General features: G+C 38.3%; 1 protein-coding gene across 1 annotated transcript in view; it reads left to right on the top strand.

Annotated features, from left to right (window-relative positions):
* Nucleotides 1-25,163, top strand: part of prpf3 (PRP3 pre-mRNA processing factor 3 homolog (yeast)) — a 26,053-nt gene extending 890 nt beyond the window's left edge. The window contains exons 2-17 of the mRNA XM_052144021.1: nt 2,334-2,481; nt 2,745-2,875; nt 6,526-6,681; nt 9,992-10,078; nt 12,188-12,453; nt 14,070-14,188; nt 16,419-16,606; nt 16,733-16,899; nt 17,462-17,544; nt 17,662-17,805; nt 18,006-18,105; nt 18,283-18,396; nt 20,409-20,527; nt 20,619-20,696; nt 20,795-20,856; nt 23,907-25,163. Coding sequence (XP_051999981.1) covers nt 2,337-2,481; nt 2,745-2,875; nt 6,526-6,681; nt 9,992-10,078; nt 12,188-12,453; nt 14,070-14,188; nt 16,419-16,606; nt 16,733-16,899; nt 17,462-17,544; nt 17,662-17,805; nt 18,006-18,105; nt 18,283-18,396; nt 20,409-20,527; nt 20,619-20,696; nt 20,795-20,856; nt 23,907-24,056 — 2,109 coding nt within the window. The 5' untranslated portion in view covers nt 2,334-2,336 and the 3' untranslated portion in view covers nt 24,057-25,163. The remainder of the gene's footprint in view (nt 1-2,333; nt 2,482-2,744; nt 2,876-6,525; nt 6,682-9,991; nt 10,079-12,187; nt 12,454-14,069; nt 14,189-16,418; nt 16,607-16,732; nt 16,900-17,461; nt 17,545-17,661; nt 17,806-18,005; nt 18,106-18,282; nt 18,397-20,408; nt 20,528-20,618; nt 20,697-20,794; nt 20,857-23,906) is intronic.
* The last annotated feature ends 842 nt before the right edge of the window (nt 25,164-26,005 follow it).

Here is a 26,005-nt window from a genome sequence, read left to right as displayed (position 1 = left end):
GGCAGCGTAAAAGTAATCCATGTCTTCTTAAAGCGGTTTTGGGTGAAAACAGACAAAAATATAACACTTTTTTTTTTTTCACTATACATCTTGACATCAGTAGTCTCCTCTGGGATACAGCTTCACTATATAGCACTTAACAGGGGTCAATGCTAAGATTTTTTTCTTGCCTGGTTGGGCCAGTGCTTCAGATTTTTACTGGCCTTGCCAAACTTTTCACTGGCCCCAACACAAATGACAAATAGCTGTTTTTACCATCATGGCTTTATAAAATATGTCTGAAGATAAATATTTTTTTACATATCTTATGTTTGTAATACAATGTCCCCCAGGGGCCTGGGTAGCTCAGCGAGTTAGGATGATGACTACCTCCCCTGGAGTCGTGAGTTAGAATCCAGGGTGTGCTGAGTGACTCCAGCTAGGTCTCCTAAGCAACCAAATTGGCCTGGTTGCTAGGGAGGGGAGAGTCACATGGGGTAACCTCCTTGTGATTGCTATAATGTGGTTCTTGTTCTCAGTAGGGGCGCGTGGTGAGTTGTGCATGGAGAATAGTGTGGGCCTCCACATGCGCTATGTCTCTGTAGTAACGCGCTCAACATGCTACATGTTAAGATGCACACATTGACCTCTCAGACACGGAGGCAACTGAGATTCGTCCTCCACCACCTGGTCACTACGTCACTACACCACCACGAGGACTTAGAGCGCAATTGGGCATTCCAAATTGGGGGAGAAAAAATATAAAATACAATGTCCTCCAAAATGTAATCACATTTATAATTTGCAAGATATGATTCATGCCTTATGAAATCTCATATATGCGCTTTACAGATATAAATACATCATATTAACCTCAGCCGTCCTGCCATATACACATGTGCTTTTAATCAAAGATGAAAAGATTTAGTCACTGAGTTAACGATTTGATTATTGGCAGAGAGAACAGAAGTGCTACTAAATTGGTTGTGATGTGTAATATACATTAAGTAGATATTAGCCCTTATCTGTGAATTAATGTGTATATAACATCAAATCAGACAACCCAAACAAGACCAACAGTGTCTGATATACAAAAGAACAAAAATACCTGTATGGTCCAGAAATGAGATATGTAACTGGTGTTTCATGAGGATGAAATGAAGAAGACTTTCAAATATTCGTCTTCACCCTGCAGCTGAACAGCTCTGATAATAATAGCCTAATATCCGTAGTGATCTTGCTTCTTTTCATATCAAATGGCATTATGTTGAATTAATGTTCACATTTTGAAACATTACCTAATTAAATGTATACATTTCTTCACGCACTGTGAACACGGAATGCCACTCTACAAAATTAATTAAGTCTGTTATTTTCCTGGTATTTTCTACACATTGGTAATAGCTGCTGCTAAGACACTTGGAAAAAAGCCAGGACAGTGCTAGGAGAGTGTGCTCAATATCTGCACGATCTTGTGTGACTGTGCCTTGGCACGTTCAGTATATTGTGCATCTTTGCGATAAGATAAATATACTCGTGCTCGCTCCTCGGTTTGAAGACTTTGTTCGCTCTGTGTAATTTTTGTGCTGTCTCGCTTGTTTTTTCTTGCACTAATGTTATAAATGCAGCACTGGCCCGATCGGGCAAATGACAGTTCTAGCAACTGGCCCAAATCTTTCTCACACTGACCCCAGGCCATCGGGCAATCCTTATTGTAGAGCCGTGCTTAATATAGCTCCATCTCTGCCCATGCATCAATCGAGCTTCAAATCATTATGGTGTCTAGAGACTGCTGTCAAGATGTACATTGAAAAAGGAGTAACTTTTTGGTATGTTCTCACCCAAAATCAATTGGATTTCTCCAGAAGACATGGATTGCACCACTGGAGTCATATGGATTACTTTTATGCTGACTTTATCTCCTTTTTGGAGCTTCAAAATTCTGATCACTATTCAATTGCATTGTATTGACCTTCAGAGTTTAGATTCTTCTTAAAATCTTTGTGTTCTGCAGAAGAAAGTCATACACATCTGGGATGGCATGAGTAAATGATGGGAGATTTTTCATTTTTGGGTGAACTATTGCTTTAACCACAGAGGTTGTACTCATGTTGCTTTATAATAACAACTGAAAACACTCTAATCAGGGATGAAATTTGGTCAGAAATGGACAGTCAAGCTCAGATGCTGACCTTGAGTGATTGAGAACCATAATATACAACTCTTTGTAATAGAGTGCTGTGAGCATTTTCAACTAAATCATTAGGCCTGTCTATTAATGTCAAATATTAATCATGTATTAAACTGATCTACATCCACAATATTAAATGTTATCCATCTCCTCTGTTTGTCAGAATATGTCTCTGCCCAAGCGTGAGGTGGATGAGCTGAAGCCATGGGTGGAGCGAACAGTAAAGAAGGTCCTTGGCTTTTCCGAACCCACTGTGGTAACTGCTGCATTACACTGTGTTGGAAAAGGCTTGGACAAGAGAAAAACCACAGGTAAGTGTGCTTGTGTTGGTTGCCCTGCAAATATGTAGCAATCACTAATTTGACTTGAATTAATTCCTGAGCAGATAGATGAAAATCTGTCAATTATGCCAATTGCAGATAGTTCTCCTCTCATAAGATCTTACTTCAGTTTAAATATAGTAACTGTGTACTGGGACATAGTAACTCTGTACCTAGTGTACTGGGACAAGGGAGTGATAATTCCATGAGGATCTTTCGGATAATAATGTGCAATACTTCTTGCTTTCCTCTAGACCAACTTAGGCCGTTTCTTGATGATTCGGCTAGCAGCTTTGTGGAGCGACTGTTTGAGGCTCTGGAGGAAAGCAGAAACTCTCGTGGGAATAAAGGAGCAGGAGAGAAGAACCGCAAAAGAGAACTCAAGGTAAGGGCTTTACACATTGCGCTTAACCGCGGGTTATTGTCTTTTTAAACCCAGCTTTTAACCTTGCATAAAGCAAAGTTCCACACTTGTAACCGTGATAGGGGGTTAGCAGCAGTAAAATGTCGAACAACACTGATGGCAAACACGATAAATGATGTGATAGAGAGACAGTATTCCTTTTATGTTTTTTGGCGACATTTTCACAGAAGAACAGCTCTAATGACAGGTTGCGTGTTGTGAGCAGTATTCCTCCAATAATTTTTATTGACACCAAAATAAGAAGGTTAACCCGGGGTTTACGAATGTACAGTGTAAAACCTCGGAACATAAATACCCAGGATTAATTATTACCTCAGGGTATGTATGAACATTGTGAAGCATAAAACAAAATAACCTAGGATTTCTTTTAACCAGGTTAAGGATGACCTGGGGTTAACAAGTTCAAGTGTGAAAAGACCTGTAGAGTTATTTTAGAACCTTCTGTTTTGACAATGCTTAGTGGACCCTTTTCGCATATTCCGCATTGAATGGGGAAGTAAACTAGAGCATGGTAAACTTGTATAGTCGTCAATGGGATAACAAATACATGTAAGCCAAACAGCACCATGTTATACTATTGCAAAATACATTCCTTGCTGTTAAAAAAGTGTGATTGATAACAGTCAATTTTGTCATTACAGGGCGTTTATGGGCGGGATTTTTGGAAATGTATCATGCCATAATAATAGACAGACATGGGAAAAAAAAATATTTACATAATGGCGTGCCAGTCTCCACAGGCGATTGCCCAGACAACACATGAGACAATAGCGGAAAATATGTAGAGAGTGTAAGTACAGCACAGAAAAACATAAACATAGCAGAAAATGCAGCTCTGCTTGTGGTTATACGCTTCACTTTCTGCTACGTGCCTCAAATGAAACACTGAATATCTGTAAAATATTTGATGTCACTAACCTGGCAAACTTGGGAAAATTCTGTGATTATTTCGTCCTCAAATCCGCTTATTCTTTCAATGTGGAAACTTTTTTAGTTTTGTGTGCTATTAGCATCAGATGTTTAGAGAACAGACTGTGGGCGGTCCGTGGGTGTCCCATCTGAGGCTGAGAGTAGTTCAATGTTAAAGGGTTAGTTCACCCAAAAATGAAAATTCTCTCATGATTTACTTACCTTTAATACATCCCAGATGTGTATGACTTTCCTTCTTCAGCAGAATTTAATTCTTCAGCAGATTTGTTTGAGCACATTTCAGCTCTTTTTGTCCATACAGTGGATGTAAATGGGTGCCATCAGTCTACTGGCTGTTTGACGGTCCAAAAGGCATATTTAGGCAGCATAAAAGTAATCCACGCAACTCCAGTCAATCAATTAATGTCTTCAGAAGGAAAGCAATAGGTTGGTTTAAGAAATCAATAATAACATTTTTTTTTACTTAATTTTTAATAATTGTATCTGGTCAGCGCTGTATTGTTTTTTGAAATGAATTAACTCTAGCGTGACGTTCATTCCTTTGTTGTAAACAAAGCGCACTCTTCTGACTTCACCCGTGAACGTGCCATTGTGCTTACGTCACTGATACGATGACTGCTGGCAGGAAGCGATTTTTTTAAAAGTTAAATATGTTTTAATTATCTATTTATTTTTTATACAAATGTATTGATTCTGTTCAGAAGACATTAACTGATCGTCTGGAGTCCTGTGGATTACTTTTACACTGCCTTTTTACACTTTTGGGCCATCAATTAGCCAGCAGTCCTGTGGCACCCATTTACTTACATTGTATGGACAAACAGCTGAAATGTGCATATAAAAATCTTCACTTTGATTCTGCTGAAGAAGGAAAGTCATACACATCTGGGATGACTTAAAGGCAAGTAAATGAGAGAATTTTCATTTTTGGGTGAACCCTTTAGCATGGTCTTGCACCGGTGCCAAAGTATACTACCCCAGACATAAGCTTTGTAATTACGGCGATACCACTGTGTTTTCATTTTCATTACAGTTGGATGTACGCAAGTAATATTCTCAGACAGTAATGGTATTCGGCTGAACTCAATGGTGAAGTGGCTCAGACTCTGAGCCCAGGGGCTATTTTAATGCACTGTTTTAGCATTCAAATGTGCATCTTATCTTAAATTTGATGAAGATTACATTTTCAAATTTTAATTTGACAGCTTTCTGTGGTGATAGGATAATTTTTTTTTATTGTTCAGTGATTCGTTTAAAAAAAATAAAAAGTTTAAAATAATTTAGGGTGGGATTTTTTTTATTTATTTTTATTGGATTGTAATTGAAGAGCAATGATGATATGTGTTTTCTGTCAACGTGTCCTTGGGTTTCACCAAAATTATTTCAGAGGCAGAGAAAACTAATACATTTTTATGAAAGTTAAGAATTGTTTATATATATATATATATATATATATATATATATATATATATATATATATTAGGGCTGGGACAACAAATACGTCGACGCAAAATATGCGCGTCGATTCGTCGGACCCAAAACAAAGATGGCGGCGCCGGCGAGTAGTAGAAACACGAGTGGCTTCTCAGACTATCAGAAGTGCAAGGCGGCATGCACTCGTTCCTATGGGAAAGTATGGGAATTCTTTAATTTAAAAGGAAACAATTCCGTGATATGTCGTCTTTGCAAAATGGAGATGGCCTTCCATTCTAGCACCACGGCAATGCACCAGCACCTTAAGAGGCGCCACCCGGTTGCAGCTGCAGATGACAGAGCACCGTAAGCTTTTTTCAACTCCCCACTTTGCACTCGATGTTGGAGTAGGCTATAATACGTTGTCGACACCTAAAGTTTTCGCTTATAGCTATTAATAATGCGCTTATAGCTATGAATGTCGTGAAAAATACAGAGAGGACACTGACAACGCGCTGACAGACAGGACCAAGCAGGTAACATTTAATAAAGTCTCAACTTTCAAATTTGGTCATTCAAAGAAAATTAAACCATAAATAGGCCTACTATTTTGTGGCTCTTTAATGTGTCGTGACAGATTGCCTCAGTTAAAGCTGCTCGTGAACCGATCATCTTTTCCTTGGTTAATTTATAGCATCAAATAGGCTAAACATGAATGTAGCCTACATCAGATGGACTGTTGTTTTAACCACAGAAAGATGTCAGTACAGTAGCCTACAATCCATTATTCAAATTCAAATCCACCGACGTTAATCTTCTCTCTCCTGACTACTTTGTCGGACAAAAATGCCGTATTATGATTGATTGATCAGATCGCCAGTCAATCAAACTCCCGGCAAATGTTTTTTTTTAAACATTTTATACACCCCCACCCCCGATGAAACCGGTATTACCGGTGTTGTCACAAGTCGATTAATCGAATCGAAATCGAATCGGACTGAAAAAAAAAAATGAATCGTTAGATTAATCGATGCATCGAAAAAATAAATTGCTAGATTAATCGTTTAAAAAATTATCGTTTATCCCAGCCCTAATATATAATATATATATATATATATATATATATATATATATATATATATATATAAGATTAACATGCACAATAAAACCAGGGATATTTTGAATTGATGTTCTCGTTAGCCAATAAGGCATTCATTAACTTGTATGAGTTGTCTTTCTCTTTCTGTTTTCTCTTTCTCTGTGTTTAGGATGTGTTTGGAGATGAGGTGGAGGGAGTGAAGGATAAAGAGCGTGTCGAATCAGTGGTGAAGAAGAAGAGAGTTCCTCGCTTTGAGGAGGTGGAGGAACCGGCTGTTATACCTGCACCCCCTACAGAGAGCCCTGGCATGCTCACCAAGATGCAGGTAACCCACACAAACACATCAAGAAAGATAGACAGAGAGGCATCTGTTAGCAACACATACTGTGTCACTTAATCTGGTTTTATTCTGATGCATTGGGAACCAGCAGATGAAGAAAATAATTTAATATAATGAGAAATTAATTTAGTTATTTGCTACAGTAAAGATGAAAAACTGTACAAATCAGCAGACTAGAGATGCGTTTGCCCATAGCTGATGTTGCTTAATGCTGCTCGAGTTTGAAAGTTCACATATATTTCATTGAAGGTGCTAATCAAATGCTTATTTCTTATACATCGGGTCTGTTGATTGCTTTATTCTGATTTGATGAACATTCAATTATTGACAAAGGTGTGCAATTATTTTCCAGTAAACACACGGCTGTGAAGTAGTTCAAGGTCTTGACCGCATAACAGTCCCATATAACTTTGCCAAATTTTTCAGTTATTTCAAAGAGCCCTACAGGCTACCACAACAAAATAACAAATTAAAACCAAGACATTTGTTAAAATCATCGGATAAGAATTACAAAGTCTATAATATCCTAAATCTATTTAAATTTTGATTGAAAAGTGTCCTTGGGCTCTCTCTCTCTCTCTCTCTCTCTCTCTCTCTCTCTCTCTCTCTCTCTCTCTCTCTTTTGTCTCTCTGTCGCTCTCGTCTCACCCACAAACACACACAACACTGTACATGCTAACACACCAAAATAACCTTATAAAGCAAGACATTGGTTAAAGTAAATCGTCAAACGATGTCTATAATATCTTACATTTATTTAAATTTTAGTTGAAAAGTGTTCTCGCGCTCCTCGTCTCACCTGCACTCACTTACACACGCACACATACATATGCTTGCATGCACACACACACACACACATTGAGACTCATTGTGACCAACATATAGAGCCGCACCCCCTGCCACTTGATCAATACAAAAGTTTATATTATCCGAAATAACTTTTAATATGTGAAACCATTTATATTTCACTGTAGTTCATCCTAATCGGTCTCACATTGCTATATGGAAAGCATCACGCTGCCCCACCCCTTCTCTCGCTCGCTCGCACACACACACATCGCACTACATTGTTACTCCAATGCCGAAAAGCAGCACATAAAGGTAATCCCAGAGGTGATCTCTCTCAGTTTATGAGTGTCTCTTTCGATCCCTCAAAAAAAGACTTGCACACTAGAGCTGTTGGAAAAATCGTTTCGGTGATGCATCGCGATTCATACTCAAAAGAATCCGAATCAATTCTGAGTCCAAAGACAGATGTAGAAACAAAGACGTGAGTTAAGGGCATGTGTCACGATTCCTTGTTGTCTGGCCCGTGTTTTCCGTTTCACCCTTCACTGATCATATTCCATGTCATGTTTTCCTTGTTGTCTGCCCCGAGTCTCACTGTCCTTGTCTAAAAACTACAATTCCCACAATTCCCGGCCTCCCTCACTGCCTGCTCTCATCATTGTTTTCACCTGTGTCTCGTTTAGTCTTTATTGTGTCCTTGTGTATTTAAACCCTGTTTGTTCCTCCATTCCCTTGTTGGTTGTTGTTTGTGTTTCATTGCATGTTAATGTTATGGATGTTTCAACTGTTTTGATGTCTCCCTGTTCCGATGTTTTCTCCGTCGCCTGTCTTCCCGTGTTCATTTGAGCCGTGTTTTCCCGTTTAGTGTGCCCTTGAAAGTGTTCGTGTTTTAGTTTCTGTTTACCCATCGTGGTAGTTTCTTTTGTTCCTGTCTGTTTATTTGCACTTTGTTAATAAAACCGCGTTTGGATCCGCACCCCCCCATCTGCCTTCTCCTGCTTCCCACACACATCGTAACAGCATGCACTAAAGTCACGTGCACAAACATGATTGTTTGCTGACCAGCTGTATCAAACACATGACTATTTGTGCCCGAATGAAACTACGATCCCAAAATTCTTTCACAAACCTACACACATAGCAACGGGAGCGTTTATTCGTGATAAAAAGCCAACAAACAACATGAAAGATGAGCTTGCACCGATAATTGCACTGATTTGCACACAAGGCAGCGGTTTGGGAGATGTTGGTGATATTTTTATTTAATAATTTTTTTCTTCCCCTTTCCCCAATGCCTTTCTCTACTCTTGCGCACGCTCCGTTTCATTTGCTTTTGTCATTCCCAGTAACTCGTTTGTCATTAAAGTGCGCACACCTGATGTTAAAGGTTTTATCTTCTACTCGCAGGGCAAACAGATACAACAGTGCATACGGGACACTTGATACATTTCTGAGGCAACAACTGTGCTATTTAAACCACTTTACTATCACCTGTGCAGGAGAGGAGAAGCTGACAGAAGCAGATATATCTCTTATCCTGGACCAGCAATTTCCATTTGAGCTTAAAAATGAAAATAAATAGCATGGCATAGATTAATTTTAAATAATAATTAAATACTATTAAATTATTTACAATGCTTAAACAAAAATAATATAATCAGTTGAAGTAATAGTATTCAGTGTGTTTTGATGGAGAACCAATATTTTTTTGGTGCTTTTAAGAGATTTTTTTATACGGTTCTAAAGAAAGAAACTGAAAAACTGAGATACTCTTAAATTATAGAACCATTTATTTAATCTGAAAAGGCCAGTTTATGTAATGTGACTCGTTCTGATTTTTAAAACAGTTGTTAAATAAAAAGCTGAAAGTGAAAAAATAGAGAGTAAAAAATACATTTTGAAGAAACTGAAAAAATAAAGATATTGAAGGACAAGATGCGTCGTGATGCATCGAGAATTGTTTTATAATCGAATCGTTACCCTTTGAATTGTAATTGAATCATGAGGCCAGTGAAGATTCACACCTATCGCACACAAACTCTCTCGCACACACGCACAAAGCACTAACTTGTGACTCCTGTAATTCCTCCAGTAAAGCAGTGCAAGTCTCCAAGTCCTCCGTTGCTAGTTCTAAAGTGATGTTTTCTAACTAGCATTGAAGGCTTGAGCTGTATCAAAGCAAGACGCTGAATCCATGGCAGAAGAAAGAAGTTCCACTCACAAGAGCATTTTAGGGATCAAAACCAGAAACTTTTTTTAGATATAAAACCCTGAACGCTATATTTAGGTGTGGTAACCGTGGTATTTATGGAATAATTGACTCTGGCCCATTGAATTATTGACAAATAATGCACACCCAAGGTGTAACTGCACATATTAAATGACTGCATTGTGCATTACCACCTCAAGTGTGCATTCTTTTTGAATAATTCAAAATATGTATTCCTTACATATTTTTGAATGTTTGATCTATGTGTTCATACTGTGTTTGATACTTTATCCTCAGATCAAGCAGATGATGGAAGCAGCCACACGCCAGATTGAAGAGAGGAAGAAACAGTTGAGTATTGCGACTCCATCTCCCATTGTTCAGGTAAGAGATGGACACCAAACCCCTGTTTTACATTTAAAAGGACAGTTCACCCAAATATGAAAATTATTTCATCATTTAGTCACCCTCTTCCCAGATGTTTGACTTTCTGTCTTCTGCAGAGCACAATAATTTTTTTAAGAACATTTCAGCTCTGTTGGTCCATACAATGGAATTCAACAGGGACCAAAACTTTGAAGCTCTAAAAAAACACATTAAGGCAGCATAAATTCATTCATACGACTGCAGTGGTTAAATCCATGTCTTCAAAGGCTATATAATAGGTGTGGGTGAGCTATTTTTGAGTGAACTATCCCTGCTCTGTAATGCCTGTGTTTATATGAGCTTATAGGGAACCATAAAATAACCTGGTTTTAAAAATAACTAGGTTTGGGTAAAAATATAGATTTTTTCCCGATATTGATTGTGAAATCCCAAGATTAATTTTTGACTCTCTGTGGCAACCCTCTACAATGCAAGTAAATCCTTTGGATATGTGGCCAAATTTCATGCTTTCCGACTGGCTTTTAATTTTAGGAGTAAAGTGTTTCATTTAGGGATTTGTTGCACTATTTTCATCTTAGGGTTTAAAATCAACATCGAGTTAACGTCACAGGATGTTATCACATTATTATCATTGCGACTACATGGCCTAATCCTATGTGAAGGCGCCATCTCATGCTTATTATTCATGAAACCACATGACTATAGCTTTGTCCCAAGTTGTTCAATACACTATGTACACAGCCATGAAGTGTATGTGTAAGTTAAGTTTTTTTGTTTTACTACACAGAAGCATTCGCCGTTTAACAGCTAACAGAAGTGACGTTTCAAACGCATGTGATGTGCGGTTGCGAGCCCAACCTCAGTTTAACACTTGCAGTATATCTTAAACATATTCACACAGTGTGGGGTGATGGTAATACATTCAACTCACATATGTAAGGTGCTGTCTTCACTAAAGATTCACTAGTTGCTACACTATGTATTATTTACAATAGTTTTTTTTAGACCAGCATTGCAGCCATGTAACTGTTGTGCAACATGCATTTATTACGTGAGACTTTCGAGATGTGTGGTGAGGTGGATTGGGGCTCTTTTGAGAGGCGGTTAACGCTGACAGTCTCAGACACACGCTATAGGTCCATCCATCCTTAACGTGAATGTGTTATCCGATCTAAGCAATGCTAAGCACTTATATTTGTGAGTCAGTGTCTTGGAATAAGTCTAATAAGTTCTTAATGTGTATTGGAATACAGAGTACATTACTTGGCATTTATTTGTGCATTAAATACAGATAGAAAATGACCAGTGCATTTCTGTGTAGTGTATTGTGAGCTTACAACAATGTATCGTTTATTTGTGCATTTTGTTACGAGCATGAAAGAATCACCATTTGCTAGTAAATTGTAGTTTTTACTAGCCAGACTTTTAAAGACATTCAAGCTTAAATCTACTGAAAAATATTTTAAGCAAACCGTGATGGGGGCATGTTCACATATTTGTAGTATTTTTTTGACCCTAACATGCTGTAGTATGTAATGATTCGCGTCAGGGTGTCAATGTGAATGTCGAGCGCCGCTTTAAAATCCACATGAAAAGCGCTTACAGAAAAAAAACGGCTCATTCTTCATTTTGGTGAGAGTTAAGACTTGCCTAGCTTCTGTGGTAAATAAAATGCACCTTAAAGAGGCTGAAAAATACTTGAATTCTGTCAGAAGTCCCTTCTGGGCTTGTTTTGTTCATCAAATAGCATTAAGAGCTCCTTTCCCCATCACTTTATCACTGACACTGAATCATTTCTGTGTGTGTTTGCATCAATGTAATTACTCTGGGCGGACACATCACAAAGGTTCTGCCCATCTAACCAGTGTTTATTCTGGTTTATGCTGTATAATGGTAAATGCGTTTATTCTTTTTAAATGAATCGCATGCGTTAATGCCTTAATTCTGACAGCTTTACATAGAATATCATTTGTCAAATTTATATTTTCATAATGTAAGCAGTTATAAGGTCCCCCTTATTATAAACAGTATTTGTTGATGGAGAATTATTTTTCATATGCAAGCAAATGCCATCATTTATCTAACTTTTTCCCTTCTGTTTTATAGCCTACACTTTTGGTGATTCCCCCGCAGACAGACACCAGTGCTCCATGTCACATCCCATCGGTGGGTTCAGCCCAGTCTATCGCCCCCTCCCAGGCAGCTAACTTCATGAATGACGCTATAGAGAAGGCCCGTAAGGCAGCTGAGCTACAGGCCAAGATCCAGTCCACGCTGTCTATGAAACCAGGGATTCTAGGTGCTTTGAACAACACAGGTCCACATAACCTGATGGCCTTGGCCAACCTGCACGCCATGGGCATCGCACCACCGTAAGTGAAAATATTGGGGACATTCATCATGTATTCCTGTTAGGGCTGCACAATGAATCGAAAAACGAATTACAATTTGATTACGGCTCCCACGATTATGTAATCGTGAAAACTGGCGATTAGAGCGTTCAGTCTGCTCCTGTTGCATCAATGGTTTCTATTTACAATGTGTTTTTTCAGAGGTTGAGTATTCTAACCAATCACTTACATGTCTTTTGTGCAATGAAAAGGCAATGGCCAGTCAGAGCAGCTTAAATTAGTCCTCTGTCCTTTCAGTAATGACAACTGATTCTAATGCACAAGTTTTAACCATTCTGAATGCTCAGATGCATGCTTTATGTTCCACCTCTGTTCGCGGTGGCACACGAAAATTAATACTGAAGAAACATCACCTGACACTCGAAAAGAAGCTGCAGAACAAGAGGGAAAAGTAAGTTATTTTGGATTCATTGCATATTGCACCGCTCGCTTTGAATGTAGATGTTAAAAGCCCTGCAAATGATTAACACGACAAAACTAAAACACTCACGTTCTAATCAAGGCAGAGACGCAGTGTAAATAATTGATTTATTATGTTGATTAGACAGCTTTGTTTTAATGAGAGCATTCGTGAGAGTGCTGAAGAGCATCACTGAGCTTGCGGCGAAATGCAGATCTCAAACAGTGTAAACCTGCAGTGAGTGACAGCAGTCATTGTATGGGGAGAGTTTGTCACGTTGTTATTTCTGTGTACAAGTTATTAAAAATTTAATTACAGGTTTGTTTTGTCATGTTAATAAGTAGGCCAATGTGAATTTAATTTGTACAAAATAGCAATAAAATTATTCAGCTTAACTGTTCTAAGTGTGTTTTGGAGGTGTAGACAACATAAAGAATATGGCATGAATAGCATATTTCAGGAATCACCGTCATAGTTATCGCGTCTGCTCTAATAGGACCCATTTACCACAGAGCTGGTATTAGTAGATTTAACATTTTCATGAATAGCACAAACTCTGATCGCAAATGACACCTTTTAATTTCCAAAGTGCAACAACTGAGGCCAAAAATGATCTAACGATGATCTTACATGAACAAGATCACCATTGAAGACTTAACGTGATGAATGGTCCCCTGTCTCGCCACCAAAGAGCTTCTTGAATGCAGTAAGTAACTTGTTCAATTTAAATCGGCTGTTAATATGTTTGAATATTGAATGTCATATTATTTACTATATGAGGAAAAATTATTTAAGAAGTACTTTAGCAATCATTTTAATTATTGTATACCATATATATCCATTTAAACTAATTTAACATTAACAAATATTATTACAATATTTAATGATTAAAAGATGCTTAAAAGAAACTGGAACACAGCTCATATCCACCATTGAAATCTGCTACTCTGAAGAACCGCATGGTTGCTTACTTTGTAACGTCATGGTAATTTAATATTCTAATCGACATTAATAATCGTGATTACAATATCAAGTGCAATAATCAACGATTATGATTTTTGCTATAACCGTGCAGCCCTAATTCCAGTATTACATTTAAAATGTTGTTGCAATGTGCTTTCATGCTGAGGTGAAATGTAGTTGATGATTTGAAGGATTTTTTTATATATGCTCACAGTAAAGTGGAGCCTCGTGAGATCACAAAACCAACACCCCTTATTTTGGATGAGCTTGGACGAACCGTTGATGCCAGTGGCAAAGAAATTGAGCTCACTCATCGTATGCCCACCCTGAAAGGTAATACACCTATCTGTTGTCAATATCATACTACTCTTACTATTTCTGCAGTATATAGGATGTAAAATGTGCACAGTACACACATTTAAGTTGTGTCTCATTACGAAGGCTGTTGCTATATAGGACATGTCCTTTGTATTCAGTGATATACAGTGTCCTCAATAAAAATAACTATTTAACCCTTTAAGCTCGGATGTTCTTGTAATCGGTAAAAACATCAAACTGATCAAATAGTGTTGTATCATTTGTTGGAAAGCTCTCAAAGAGTAGAATACAACCAATCTATTTGTTTTACTCCCAGACAAAAATATAGCAAGTAATAGCTAAGTACATGTCTTTGAGATACATATTTCATGTGAACAGCTATTGCTCATATGCCGCATTGTAAAAAATAAACACAAAAACATAAACATAATATTCCATAAGATTACTTAGATGGGTCGGTTATCTTTAAAATGAGCCCACAAACAAAGTAATCAGATGCATAGATCATTCAATAACCCACAGGAAGCACAATGCGCACACATCATCAGGCTATCTTGCATCTCGCTATCTGGCTAATAACACGTGAGCTTTCCTGGATCTGATGACGTTATTGGAAATGTTGTAGCGTCATCGAATGCTAAACCAATTGGATTGGGATCAGTTTGCTCCAACTAGTGTTGATAGTCCTCCATATTTAAGCAGAGGGTCATTTGATCGATCACAGTAATTACATATGGCCACCAGGAGATGGCACCAAGTACATGACACAGACTCAAGACTTGTATTTGCATGTGTAATTATGTAACATTCTTGTTTTATTTGTTTAGAGAGGATTTTGGGACACATTATTTTTGTAATGCTATAACTTTTGATTTCTTTGTGTATCAAAATGTTATTATTTTTTTTAAATAAAATAAAACATGTAATGTTGCATAATGCATTGTTACACACACACACACACACACACACATGCGTATATTTAAGTAATATCACACGAGCAAGAGTGCGATATGGCCCTACATCAGCACTGAGTGTCGTAGGTAATTACAGCAGTGCTGATATAGGGCCATATAGCACGATTGCAAGTGTGATATTGCTTATATAAAACAGTTCAATGAATAAGTACATTTAAAAAAAAAAAATAGAAAAACGAGTGCGGTCATAAAAATGCATTTGTGCATGGAACTACTTACTGTCTTACGCGACGGATCAGAATCTTCTGTTGCTGGTTCAAAACAAATGATGCGTCCAAGCCTCCGTTAGCAATTCAAAAAGTTCACTTCAGAAATAGTATCACAGCTTGTGCTGTTTCTAACAAGTAATTTGGTAAACAAGGATGTGTGTGTGTGTGTGTGTGTGTGTGTGTGTGTGTGTGTGTGTGTGTGTGTGTGTGTGTGTGTGTGTGTAGAGAGAGAGAGAGAGAGAGAGAGAGAGAGAGAGAGAGAGACGGAGCGTATGCGATCACCTGTTGCCACACCCAAACAGAGATGCTGTCAGCGTTCTGAAGGTCAGCTTTCTCAGTGGAAAAATAGCATCGAAGCGGGGGTATTTCTCCCTATTTCGTGGTAGCCGTGCAAGAGTCATTCACTATAGAAAGAGCGATGTCCTCCGCCATTTTAAACAGAAACTCGGTAAACGCCTCGAGTTCTGTAATCAAACAGTCTGTTGTGTCTCTTAGCTGCGATGAGCCTTAATCCTGAAATTGTTCATTTAAAGCCTTTTAAAACAATGTCTTAGCTTAAGTAATGTAGTGGTAATACGAGCGATCACAGAGCACTGTTCTTTGAAAACAATGACTAATGGATTCACTTTGTCACCAACTGGCTCATATTACACACAAAAATTATCTTTTGCCACCACCTGCTGGCTAACATATGTAATTTCAAAAATAAAGCCAGTAACTCCTAACAGATCTGCACTGCTCTTACATGTTAATTTAGAACGGCACGAAACAAGCACAGTGATACACATACAGTGAAGCGTCTGAGCACTGATGCTGTCAGACCATCAGTGCTCATGGAATGTCTCTCGCCCAATCAGATTTGAAGACTGGAACTAACTGTTTTATATATATATATATATAATTTATATTTGTTCTCTTATTTGTGATTTGGCAGGAATTTAAACTTTTATATACATAGAAATTCCATTAATAGTGAATATATCACAGTATTATTTATTTTACCTTATTTCAACATTTTACTTGTGGTCTCTTTTTTCTTTTCTTTTTGCTCTCTCTCTCCAGCAAACATCAGAGCAGTGAAGAGGGAGCAGTTTCGGCAGCAGTTAAAGGAAAAGCCAAGCGATGATCTGGAATCCACTTCTTATTTTGACCCACGTGTGTTACTCGCTCCAGCACAAAGAGCCAAAAAAGGTTTCAGATTCCATGAACAGGGCCGCTTTGAGAAGATCGCCCAACGTATACGCACTAAGGTAAGCAACAGCCCTCTGTATCCTTAACGAAGACACTGAACTACACTAAAATATATCATGGCTTGCATCACTAACAACTGTAAAATTTTTACTTTATTAAATGTGATTTTTCTCTCTGTCCTTCAGTCTCAACTGGAGAAGCTACAGATGGAGATCGCTCAGGCTGCTAAGAAGACAGGCATTCAGGCCTCCACTAAACTGGCTCTTATTGCTCCTAAGAAGGAGCTAGGAGAGCGAGAGGTTCCTCATATAGAGTGGTGGGACTCTTACATCCTACCATCCAACATAGAGCTGTAAGAGACAACAGCCCTTAAATCTGCAAGAGAATTTCAGATTTAATTAAAATTGTCTATTTCTCACCCTCGTGTTGTTCCAAACTTGTATGATATTCTTCCTTCACAAAAGGAGATATTCTGGATAACCCAGGCTGCTCCTAAAGCATACACTCACCAGAGGGTACCATTCAAGTAGACTACATGACTTGTGTGCTAAAATCCAAGTTTTCTGAAACCATAATGTAGTTTTGCAAAAGGTCCAAATGAAAGTTGTTCACTAATATTCCACCATGACTTACCACGTTTGGTTACAAGACAAACCTGCCATGAGGCATGTTTATAAAATGAGATTTGAGGGCGAGATGTTCAGTCAATAACTCACACAAAAGTCATTGATGACCATTAAAAGTTTTGGGTTAACTACTCCTTTAACATATTGTCATTTTCCTGTATTTACACCAAAAGAAATGACATAAAATGCAAGACGTTTCCTTTAATAAGTGATAAGTGAAACAGGTGATTTTTTTTGTTAAATGTCTTCTGTTTATTTATTTTTCTTTCTTTGTTTCTTGCATCTCAGATATGCAAATACTAATTTGGATGTGATCGAACTGCATGGAGTCACTAACCTAGTTGAGCACCCGATTAAGATGGCCCCATCAGGTATTCACAGATGCACATAATCAAATTAGCTCAATAGCTAACAAAGACAATATTTCAGTTAGTTTGAACATCAAAACCTTACCTCATTGATTAAAAGTTTTTTTCTGCGTCTCTCAGTGGATACAGATATGCTGGTGACTCTGGGTGTATATTTGACTAAGAAGGAACAAAAGAAGTTGAGGAGACAGACTCGCAGGGAAGCACAGAAAGAAATGCAGGAGAAGGTCCGATTGGGCCTCATGCCTCCACCTGAACCCAAAGGTACGTAAACAACCAGACCCTGCAAATCAGACATTTAAAAACAAAGAATTCAGTATGTATTTGTATGTCATCACATTTGTGTATTAATACTGATTGCTTGTTGTATTTATCATCTTGTTGACAATTGCAGTTGTGTATTAAATTCAAGTCAGTAAACCCTGTTTCTTAGGAATATGATGTATTGTTATTTGTCTCCCTAGTGAGAATCTCTAATCTGATGAGGGTTTTGGGGACGGAGGCTGTGCAGGACCCCACTAAAGTAGAAGCTCATGTGCGAGCACAAATGGCCAAGAGACAAAAGTGAGATCCGTCTCTCACTCATACACACACACACACACACACACACATTAAAATGAAAGCCACTATTCAAACAAATACTTAGTAATACTGTTCACTCTCTTGCGTGTAAATAAACACATTCATTCATGAGGCTCTCTGTAACAGATAACAGTGATGTTTCCTACCGTGTGTGATCAGGGCCCATGAGGAGGCAAATGCAGCACGTAAACTCACAGCAGAACAAAGGAAAGAGAAGAAGGTCAAGAAGCTCAAGGAGGATTTGAGTCTCGGGGTTCACATCACTGTTTACAGGTACAAAACATGACACATCTACTAAAATCATGCATTAGGATCTTATACATTTCTGCCATCTGGTCTTTCTGGCATTGAATATGTCATGAACCAAACTCGTTAATGTGTTGATCTTGTTAATGAAATGACAATGTATTACCGTAATTTTCGGACTATAAGCCGCAACTTTTTTTCCTATGCTTTGAACCTCGCGGCTTAAACAATGACGCGGCTTTCAAATTTTATTTAAAAAAAAAAAACATTCTGTGATGTGCTCAGTTTTTTTGCGGTGTGAAGCTTTCATTAGACCAATGAAATTGCCGAACGGGTTAAGGTCAAAACAACTTTTTTGTTTACTGTTTAGATTAAATCGAGCGCGCTCAAACTTCCATTCATTCTGATTACGGTAGTCATTTTTTCACCCTCATCATGGCAAAGACACGGAGAAACGCATATGATGCAGCTTTCAAGTTGAAGGCGATTGATCTGGCTGTTGGAACAGGAAATAGAGCTGCTGCCCGGGAGCTTGGTCTTAATGAGTCGATGATAAGACGTTAGAAACAGCAGTGTGAGGAATTGACTCAGTGCAAAAAGACAACTAAAGCTGAGGCTATTCAACTCTGACACCGAAGGAGATGACTTCAGTGGTTTCAGTGCACAGGAGGAGGAAGATAGTGACCAATGACTTTCTTGGTAGGCTACTGTACTCAAATGTTTTATTACAAGCCGTGTGGCAGCGGGGGCGTGGTCAAGCGCCCGTCCGGGAGAGAAAAGCTGTAAGGGCGCTTACACCTGCGCTAAATTATGTCTAACACCGGTGTCTAATTTCAAGTGCCCTGCTTCACGTGTCCTTCTTGGGAAAACTGTCACACTGGCACCAGTGTGACAGTTTTCTGCAGGGCACTTGACGTTCCAGGTAAGGCTTTTAATGGCCACAGCAATGTTTACAATGTTTCTCAATTCTTGGTCTTCTATGCGACAACACTAGACTGACGTGTGTCACTCTCTCAGCTCTGTGGTTGCTGCCTTTTTATGCCGCTCTCCCCATGCTTACTGAAATTAGACACCGGTGTTAGACATAATTTAGCTCAGGTGTAAGCGCCCTTACCGCTTTTCTCTCCCGGACGGGCGCTTGACCACGCCCCCGCTGCCACACCGTGTTTCGTTAAAGCATATTTATTTTTGTTACAAGCCGTGTTTCGTTAAAGCATATTTATTTTTGTTACAAGCCGTGTTTCGTTAAAGCCTGAGTAAAGTTCATTTGTTTCAATGTACCGGTAGGCACCTGCGGCTTATAGACATGTGCGGCTTATTTATGTTCAAAATAATATTTTTTTTTAAATTCAGTGGGTGCGGCTTATATTCAGGTGCGCTCAATATTCCGGAAATTACGGTACTAAATATGTTTGTTGAGAACTTCTGTTAACGATTAATAAGAAAAGGTAAAAAGACACATCATGACCATAATAAAATTTTAATAAAATGATACTGTTGTAGAAAATATGATGAGAAAACATTATACAAGATAGATATTAACAATACACAAATAATGTTTTAAGAACAAGAAAAATGTAGAAAGAATTTATTCAAATAATCCAAATCATAGAATTTTTAGGCATTTCTTAGTTTGAGCTGTGGGAAACAAGAGATTAAACCTGAACCGCTTTACTAACATGTTAATTACCTCATTCAAACACACCCTATATATAAAAGAGATTAATCATCCATATCCACAACATAAATAGTATTAAAGACAAGGAACATTTCTGCACAAATTTCTGTGATTAAAATATGCTATTTTAGTCAGATTAATATGGACAAAAATGAATGAATATGACATGATGAACTGTTGACTAATTTGATGGACACCCCCCCCCCCAAAAAAAAAGAAAAACTAAATGATATACAACACAAGGAATCCATGTATGAATTGTGCAGTCCGCTATGGTTTATTCGTAAATGAAGGCCTTTTATGCATAGTTGTCTTGTTTGTCCTGCTATTTACTCATGTAGTTCCTCTGCTTTGCCCTCAGGATCCGAAATCTGCATAACCCAGCCAAGAAATTTAAGGTGGAAGCCAATGCAAACCAGTTGTACCTCACTGGTACAGTGGTGCTACACAAAGATGTCAACATTGTAGTAGTGGAGGGAGGTAAGTGATTGAGCGAATAAAGCAAGGATTCATTCATTTCTTCTCAGATGATTGTTATTAGTTGTCTTTAAACGACAACCCTTTCTCATAGGACCCAAAGCACAGAAGAAGTTTAAGCGGCTGATGTTGAATAGGATCAAATGGGATGAGCCGAACTCAAAGAGAGATGGTAAGAGGAGACTCAAGGAGATCTCCCAGACTGAACATGTGGATTTGTATGTGATTTGTATTAGTATTTGACCTTTTGAATTTTTGTATTTCTGCCAGAGCCTGAAGGGTCCGATGATGAGGGTACCAGGAAGAACAATAAATGTACCTTGGTTTGGGAGGTAACCATATACCTGTAACTCTCTTAAGCTGCGTACACACTGCCAGTGACTTTATCGCTGCAGGTCGCCAGTGGCTGGCGGTAAAGTCGCTAGTTGCGTCTGTGTTTGTGGTGTGTACGCCTATCAGAAGCTAGTTGCCTAAAGGCTTGACATAATTTTCTGGAATTTTCCAAGCTGCTTAAAGGCACAGTTAACTTAGTGTATGTAAACTTCTGACCCACTTTAGTTTTGATATAGTCAATTAAAAGTGAAACAATCTGTCTGTAAACAATTGTTGGATTAAATAGATGTCCTAAACAACTTGCCAAAACTATAGTTTGCTAATATAAAATCTGTGAAGTGGTAAAAAATGTGTTTAAATGACTTCAACCTAAGTGTTTTGTCTATAAATCTTATGTTTTTTTTGTCTTGGATGTTGTCTGCCTTATTGTATACAATAGACAAACAAATGCCGATAGACAAAAGTCATGCCTCGATGGGTCGGAGACATTTTGATGGCACAAGGGTGACCTACACAATAATCTGCAGGTGGTTTTAATGGCCTATCAGCCACAACATTAAAACCACCTGCCTGATATTGCGTAGGTCCCCCTCGTGCTGTCAAAACAGCACCAACCATGTAGCATTCTGAGATGCTATCTGAGTTACTGTAGACTTTGTCAGTTCTAACCAGTCTGGCCATTCTCTGTTGACCTCACTCATCAACAAGACATTTCCATCCATAGAACTGCCGCTCACTGGATGCTTTTTTTTGTAATTTAACATTTTTTATTGATTCAAAGAAAAAAAACACAACAACTATACACCGAATCAACATTTAACTTTTAACCCTCATTAATATCCTTCCCCAAAGAACACCCCTGTGGTCACATAAACTAATACACACACACACACACACACACACACACACACACACACAGAAGCAATAAATAAAAATAAACAAAAACTCAAATCTATAATAAACATGCATAATTAAATGTCTCTCTCCTCATCCCTTTCTCTTGAGTCCTCTAAAACCACTCCGGAAATGGTGGCCCAATTTTTATACATTTTCCCCCCGAATGTATAACTTGCTATTTACTATGCTATATAAATGCTATTCTGAGATGCGGGTTGGCACTGTTTTGGCAGCACGAGGGGAACCTACACAATATTAGTCAGGTGCTTTTAATGCTGTGGCTGATCGGGGTGTGTGTGTTAGTATATATATACAGTATCTCACAAAAGTGAGTACACCCCTCACATTTTTGTAAATATTTGATTATATCTTTTCATGTGACAACACTGAAGAAATTACACTTTGCTACAATGTAAAGTAGTGAGTGTACAGCTTGTATAACAGTGTAAATTTGCTGTCCCCTCAAAATAACTCAACACACAGCCATTAATGTCTAAACCGCTGGCAACAAAAGTGAGTACATCCCTAAGTGACAATGCCCAAATTGGGCCCAATTAGCCATTTTCCCTCCCCGGTGTCATGTGACTCGTTAGTGTTACAGGGTCTCAGGTGTGAATGGGAGCAGGTGTGTTAAATTTGGTGTCATCGCCTCACACTCCCTCATACTGATCACTGGAAGTTCAACATGGCACCTCATGGCAAAGAACTCTCTGAGGATCTGAAAAAAAGAATTGTTGCTCTACATAAAGATGGCCTAGGCTATAAAAACATTGCCAAGACCCTGACACTGAGCTGCAGCACGGTGGCCAAGACCATACAGCAGTTTAACAGGACAGGTTCCACTCAGAACAGACCTCGCCATGGTTTACCAAAGAAGTTGAGTGCACGTGCTCAGCGTCATATCCAGAGGTTGTCTTTGGGAAATAGACATATGAGTGCTGCCAGCATTGCTGCAGAGGTTGAAGGGGTGGGGGGTCAGCCTGTCAGTGCTCAGACCATATGCCGCACACTGCATCAAATTGGTCTGCATGGCTGTCGTCCCAGAAGGAAGCCTCTTCTAAAGATGATGCACAAGAAAGCCCGCAAACAGTTTGCTGAAGACAAGCAGACTAAGGACATGGATTACTGTAACCATGTCTTGTGGTCTGATGAGACCAGTTATTTGGTTCAGATGGTGTCAAGCATGTGTGGCGGCAACCAGGTGAGGAGTACAAAGACAAGTGTGTCTTGCCTACAGTCAAGCATGGTGGTGGGAGTGTCATGGTCTGGGGCTGCATGAGTGCTGCCGGCACTGAGGAGCTACAGTTTATTGAGGGAACTATGAATGCCAACATGTACTGTGACATACTGAAGCAGAGCATCATCCCCTCCCTTCGGAGACTGGGTCGAAGGGCAGTATTCCAGCATGATAACGACCCCAAACACAACTTCAGGACGACCACTGCCTTGCTAAAGAAGCTGAGGGTGAAGGTGATGGACTGGGCAAGCATGTCTCCAGACCTAAACCCTATGGGGCATCCTCAAACGGAAGGTGGAGGAGCACAAGGTCTCTAACATTCACCAGCTCCGTGATGTCATCATGGAGGAGTGGAAGAGGACTCCAGTGGCAACCTGTGAAGCTCTGGTGAACTCCATGCCCAAGAGGGTTAAAACAGTGCTGGAAAATAATGGTGGCCACACAAAATATTGACACTTTGGGCCCAATTTGGACATTTTCATTTAGGGGTGTACCCACTTTTGTTGCCAGCGGTTTAGACATTAATGGCTGTGTGTTCAGTTATTTTGAGGGGACAGCAAATTTACACTGTTATACAAGCTGTACACTCACTACTTTACATTGTAGCAAAGTGTCATTTCTTCAGTGTTGTCACATGAAAAGATATAATCAAATATTTACAAAAATGTGAGGGGTCTACTCACTTTTGTGAGATACTGTGTGTATATATATATATATATATATATATATATATATATATATATATATATATATATATATACACACATACACACTATATATTTATTATAAGAAAAATATAATTTTGTCAACTTTGATTTCATGGTGCTTTTTTTTTTCTTCATCATTGTTGAATTTAATAACAAACTCTGATGTACTTTCTTATAAATTCTTACACATTTCCCTTGTTTTTGTCAGGGCACAGCCAAGGAACGTAGCTATGGAGAGATTAAGTTTAAGCAGTGTCCTACAGAGAGCATGGCTCGGGAACATTTTAAGAAGCATGGCACCGAGCACTACTGGGACTTAGCTCTGAGTCAGAGCGTGCTGGAGACAACCGACGATTGAGACATGGACAGAGTGGAGCAGAATCTGAAATGACTCAAGAAAATGCAGTGGAGTCTATGGCGTGTACACAGCTATTTTTTGTTTTTGAGAGAAGTGGAATGGACCGGCATAGAGAAACGTGTGTAAATACAGCTCGAGTGTGTGAGAGAATGATGATGAGTGTTTTGCGTGCCTCCCTTACAGATGTAAAGCAAAGCAAAACTTAAGAACAAGAGTTGTTGTGTTTAACTTCGTTGTTAACCTACTTAAACTGCAGAAAACATGTTGGCAGATTGAACAAGGACTTTAGTTGATGCAATGGTTTTGTATCTCTTGTAACAGTCTCGATGTAATCAGCAGTTTGTGATCATGTTTTATGGTTTCTACCGTGGATCCACCTTGTTTGATGTATTGATGCAGTCTTGTAGAAAAACAAAGAAAACCTCACTCCTGTTATAAGAAGTTAATTGACACTGTGTTGTTTGTTACTTAATGAGCAGACATGTTTCGGTGCATAACGAAAAGCATTGGTTTGTAAATAACACACAAGGTTATGTTTAAAGTGTTGTCATGCATGTTTAAAAGAAATTGGATTTTATTTTTATTTATTTATTTTCATTTTGGCTCACATATACCAATTTCCAGTAGAAAGACAACCTGGCCTGATGAATCTGCTTATGACACATCGTTTTGTTTTTTGTACCCTATTGTTTTTCCTATTTGTTTTCTCTTGACAAGGACACAAATGCAGATATCAGCTGTACATAAACTTCAAATAAACAAATGCTGGTGATTAAAGCTGGAAGAAAAAAGAAAATGAAGGTTGTTTTGATATTTTTTTTTAGATCTGTTTATTAATATTCTAATAAGTCAGTTATGTAAACAATATGATTTAATAAATGTAATTTATCCATATCCTACTACATTACTGTTCAAAAATTTTAGAAGAAATGAATGCTCCTGTTAAACAAGGTTGCATTAAATCGATCAAGAATTACGGTAAAGGGAATGTTACAAATGTCTTTCTATTTAAATAAATGTTGTATTCTTAAAACATCCAATAATCCTTTATATTTGCAGCAATGCACGTGTTTGGCATGTTCATTAAGCTGCCAGGTTATGACCTCTGAGGAGCCGGTTTCTCAAAGTAGAGACTGAATGATGAAATGTGTTTCTTTTTTGACAATTTTTAAAAATAACACGACTTACAAGTGTGATGTTACTTGAAAGTTCTCAATAAAAAAAGACACTATTTTGATTTCCACAATCATTAAGTAGCACAACCATTTTTTATTTGTTCTTTAGGACCAAATTGGCACATATGAATTATTTCTTGAGGATTAGTTCTTAAAAGGATAGTTCACCCAAAAATGAAAATTCTCTCATTTACTCACCCTCATGCCATCCCAGATGTGTATGACTTTCTGTCTTCTGCAGAACACAGAAAGATTTTTAGAAGAATATCTCGGCTCTGTTGGTCCACATAATGCAAGTGAATGATGATCAGACATTTAAAGCTCCAATTATTTTCTTAGTAGACTGTAAGTTTGCACACACACAAAAGAAAAAGTCTTACAATATTTTTGTTGATGGTAATTGTAAGACTTTTTCTACATATTTTGTGCGAGCTTCCCCTCTCTTTTGGACTGTATATGTGTTTTTGAATTTACGCACCATAGCTACTTGGAAATATAAGCCCTTTCAGTATTTGGCACGGACATCTACAGCTTTTGTAATGCTGTTGGTTACTACTTAGTAAACTGGGGAAATGACTGCTGAAAATGGGGCTTGGCCATCAAGGGTAAAATTTTTATTTTTAAATAAATACAAATTAGAAAGCACCCGTTTCAAACCATTATGATCATTTGCAACATAACTGATGTTTTGGCAGCATTTTTGATCAATGTAATTAATTCTTGGTGAAAAGAATAATAATAAAAAAAATAAAAAAAAACTGTCTCGTGTTCCTA

This window comes from Xyrauchen texanus, chromosome 15 (genome assembly GCF_025860055.1).
Source record: "Xyrauchen texanus isolate HMW12.3.18 chromosome 15, RBS_HiC_50CHRs, whole genome shotgun sequence".
In the NCBI taxonomy this organism is placed as follows: domain Eukaryota; kingdom Metazoa; phylum Chordata; class Actinopteri; order Cypriniformes; family Catostomidae; genus Xyrauchen; species Xyrauchen texanus.
Note: the sequence above shows the minus strand (reverse complement) of the source record. Positions and strands in the feature narration are given on the sequence as shown.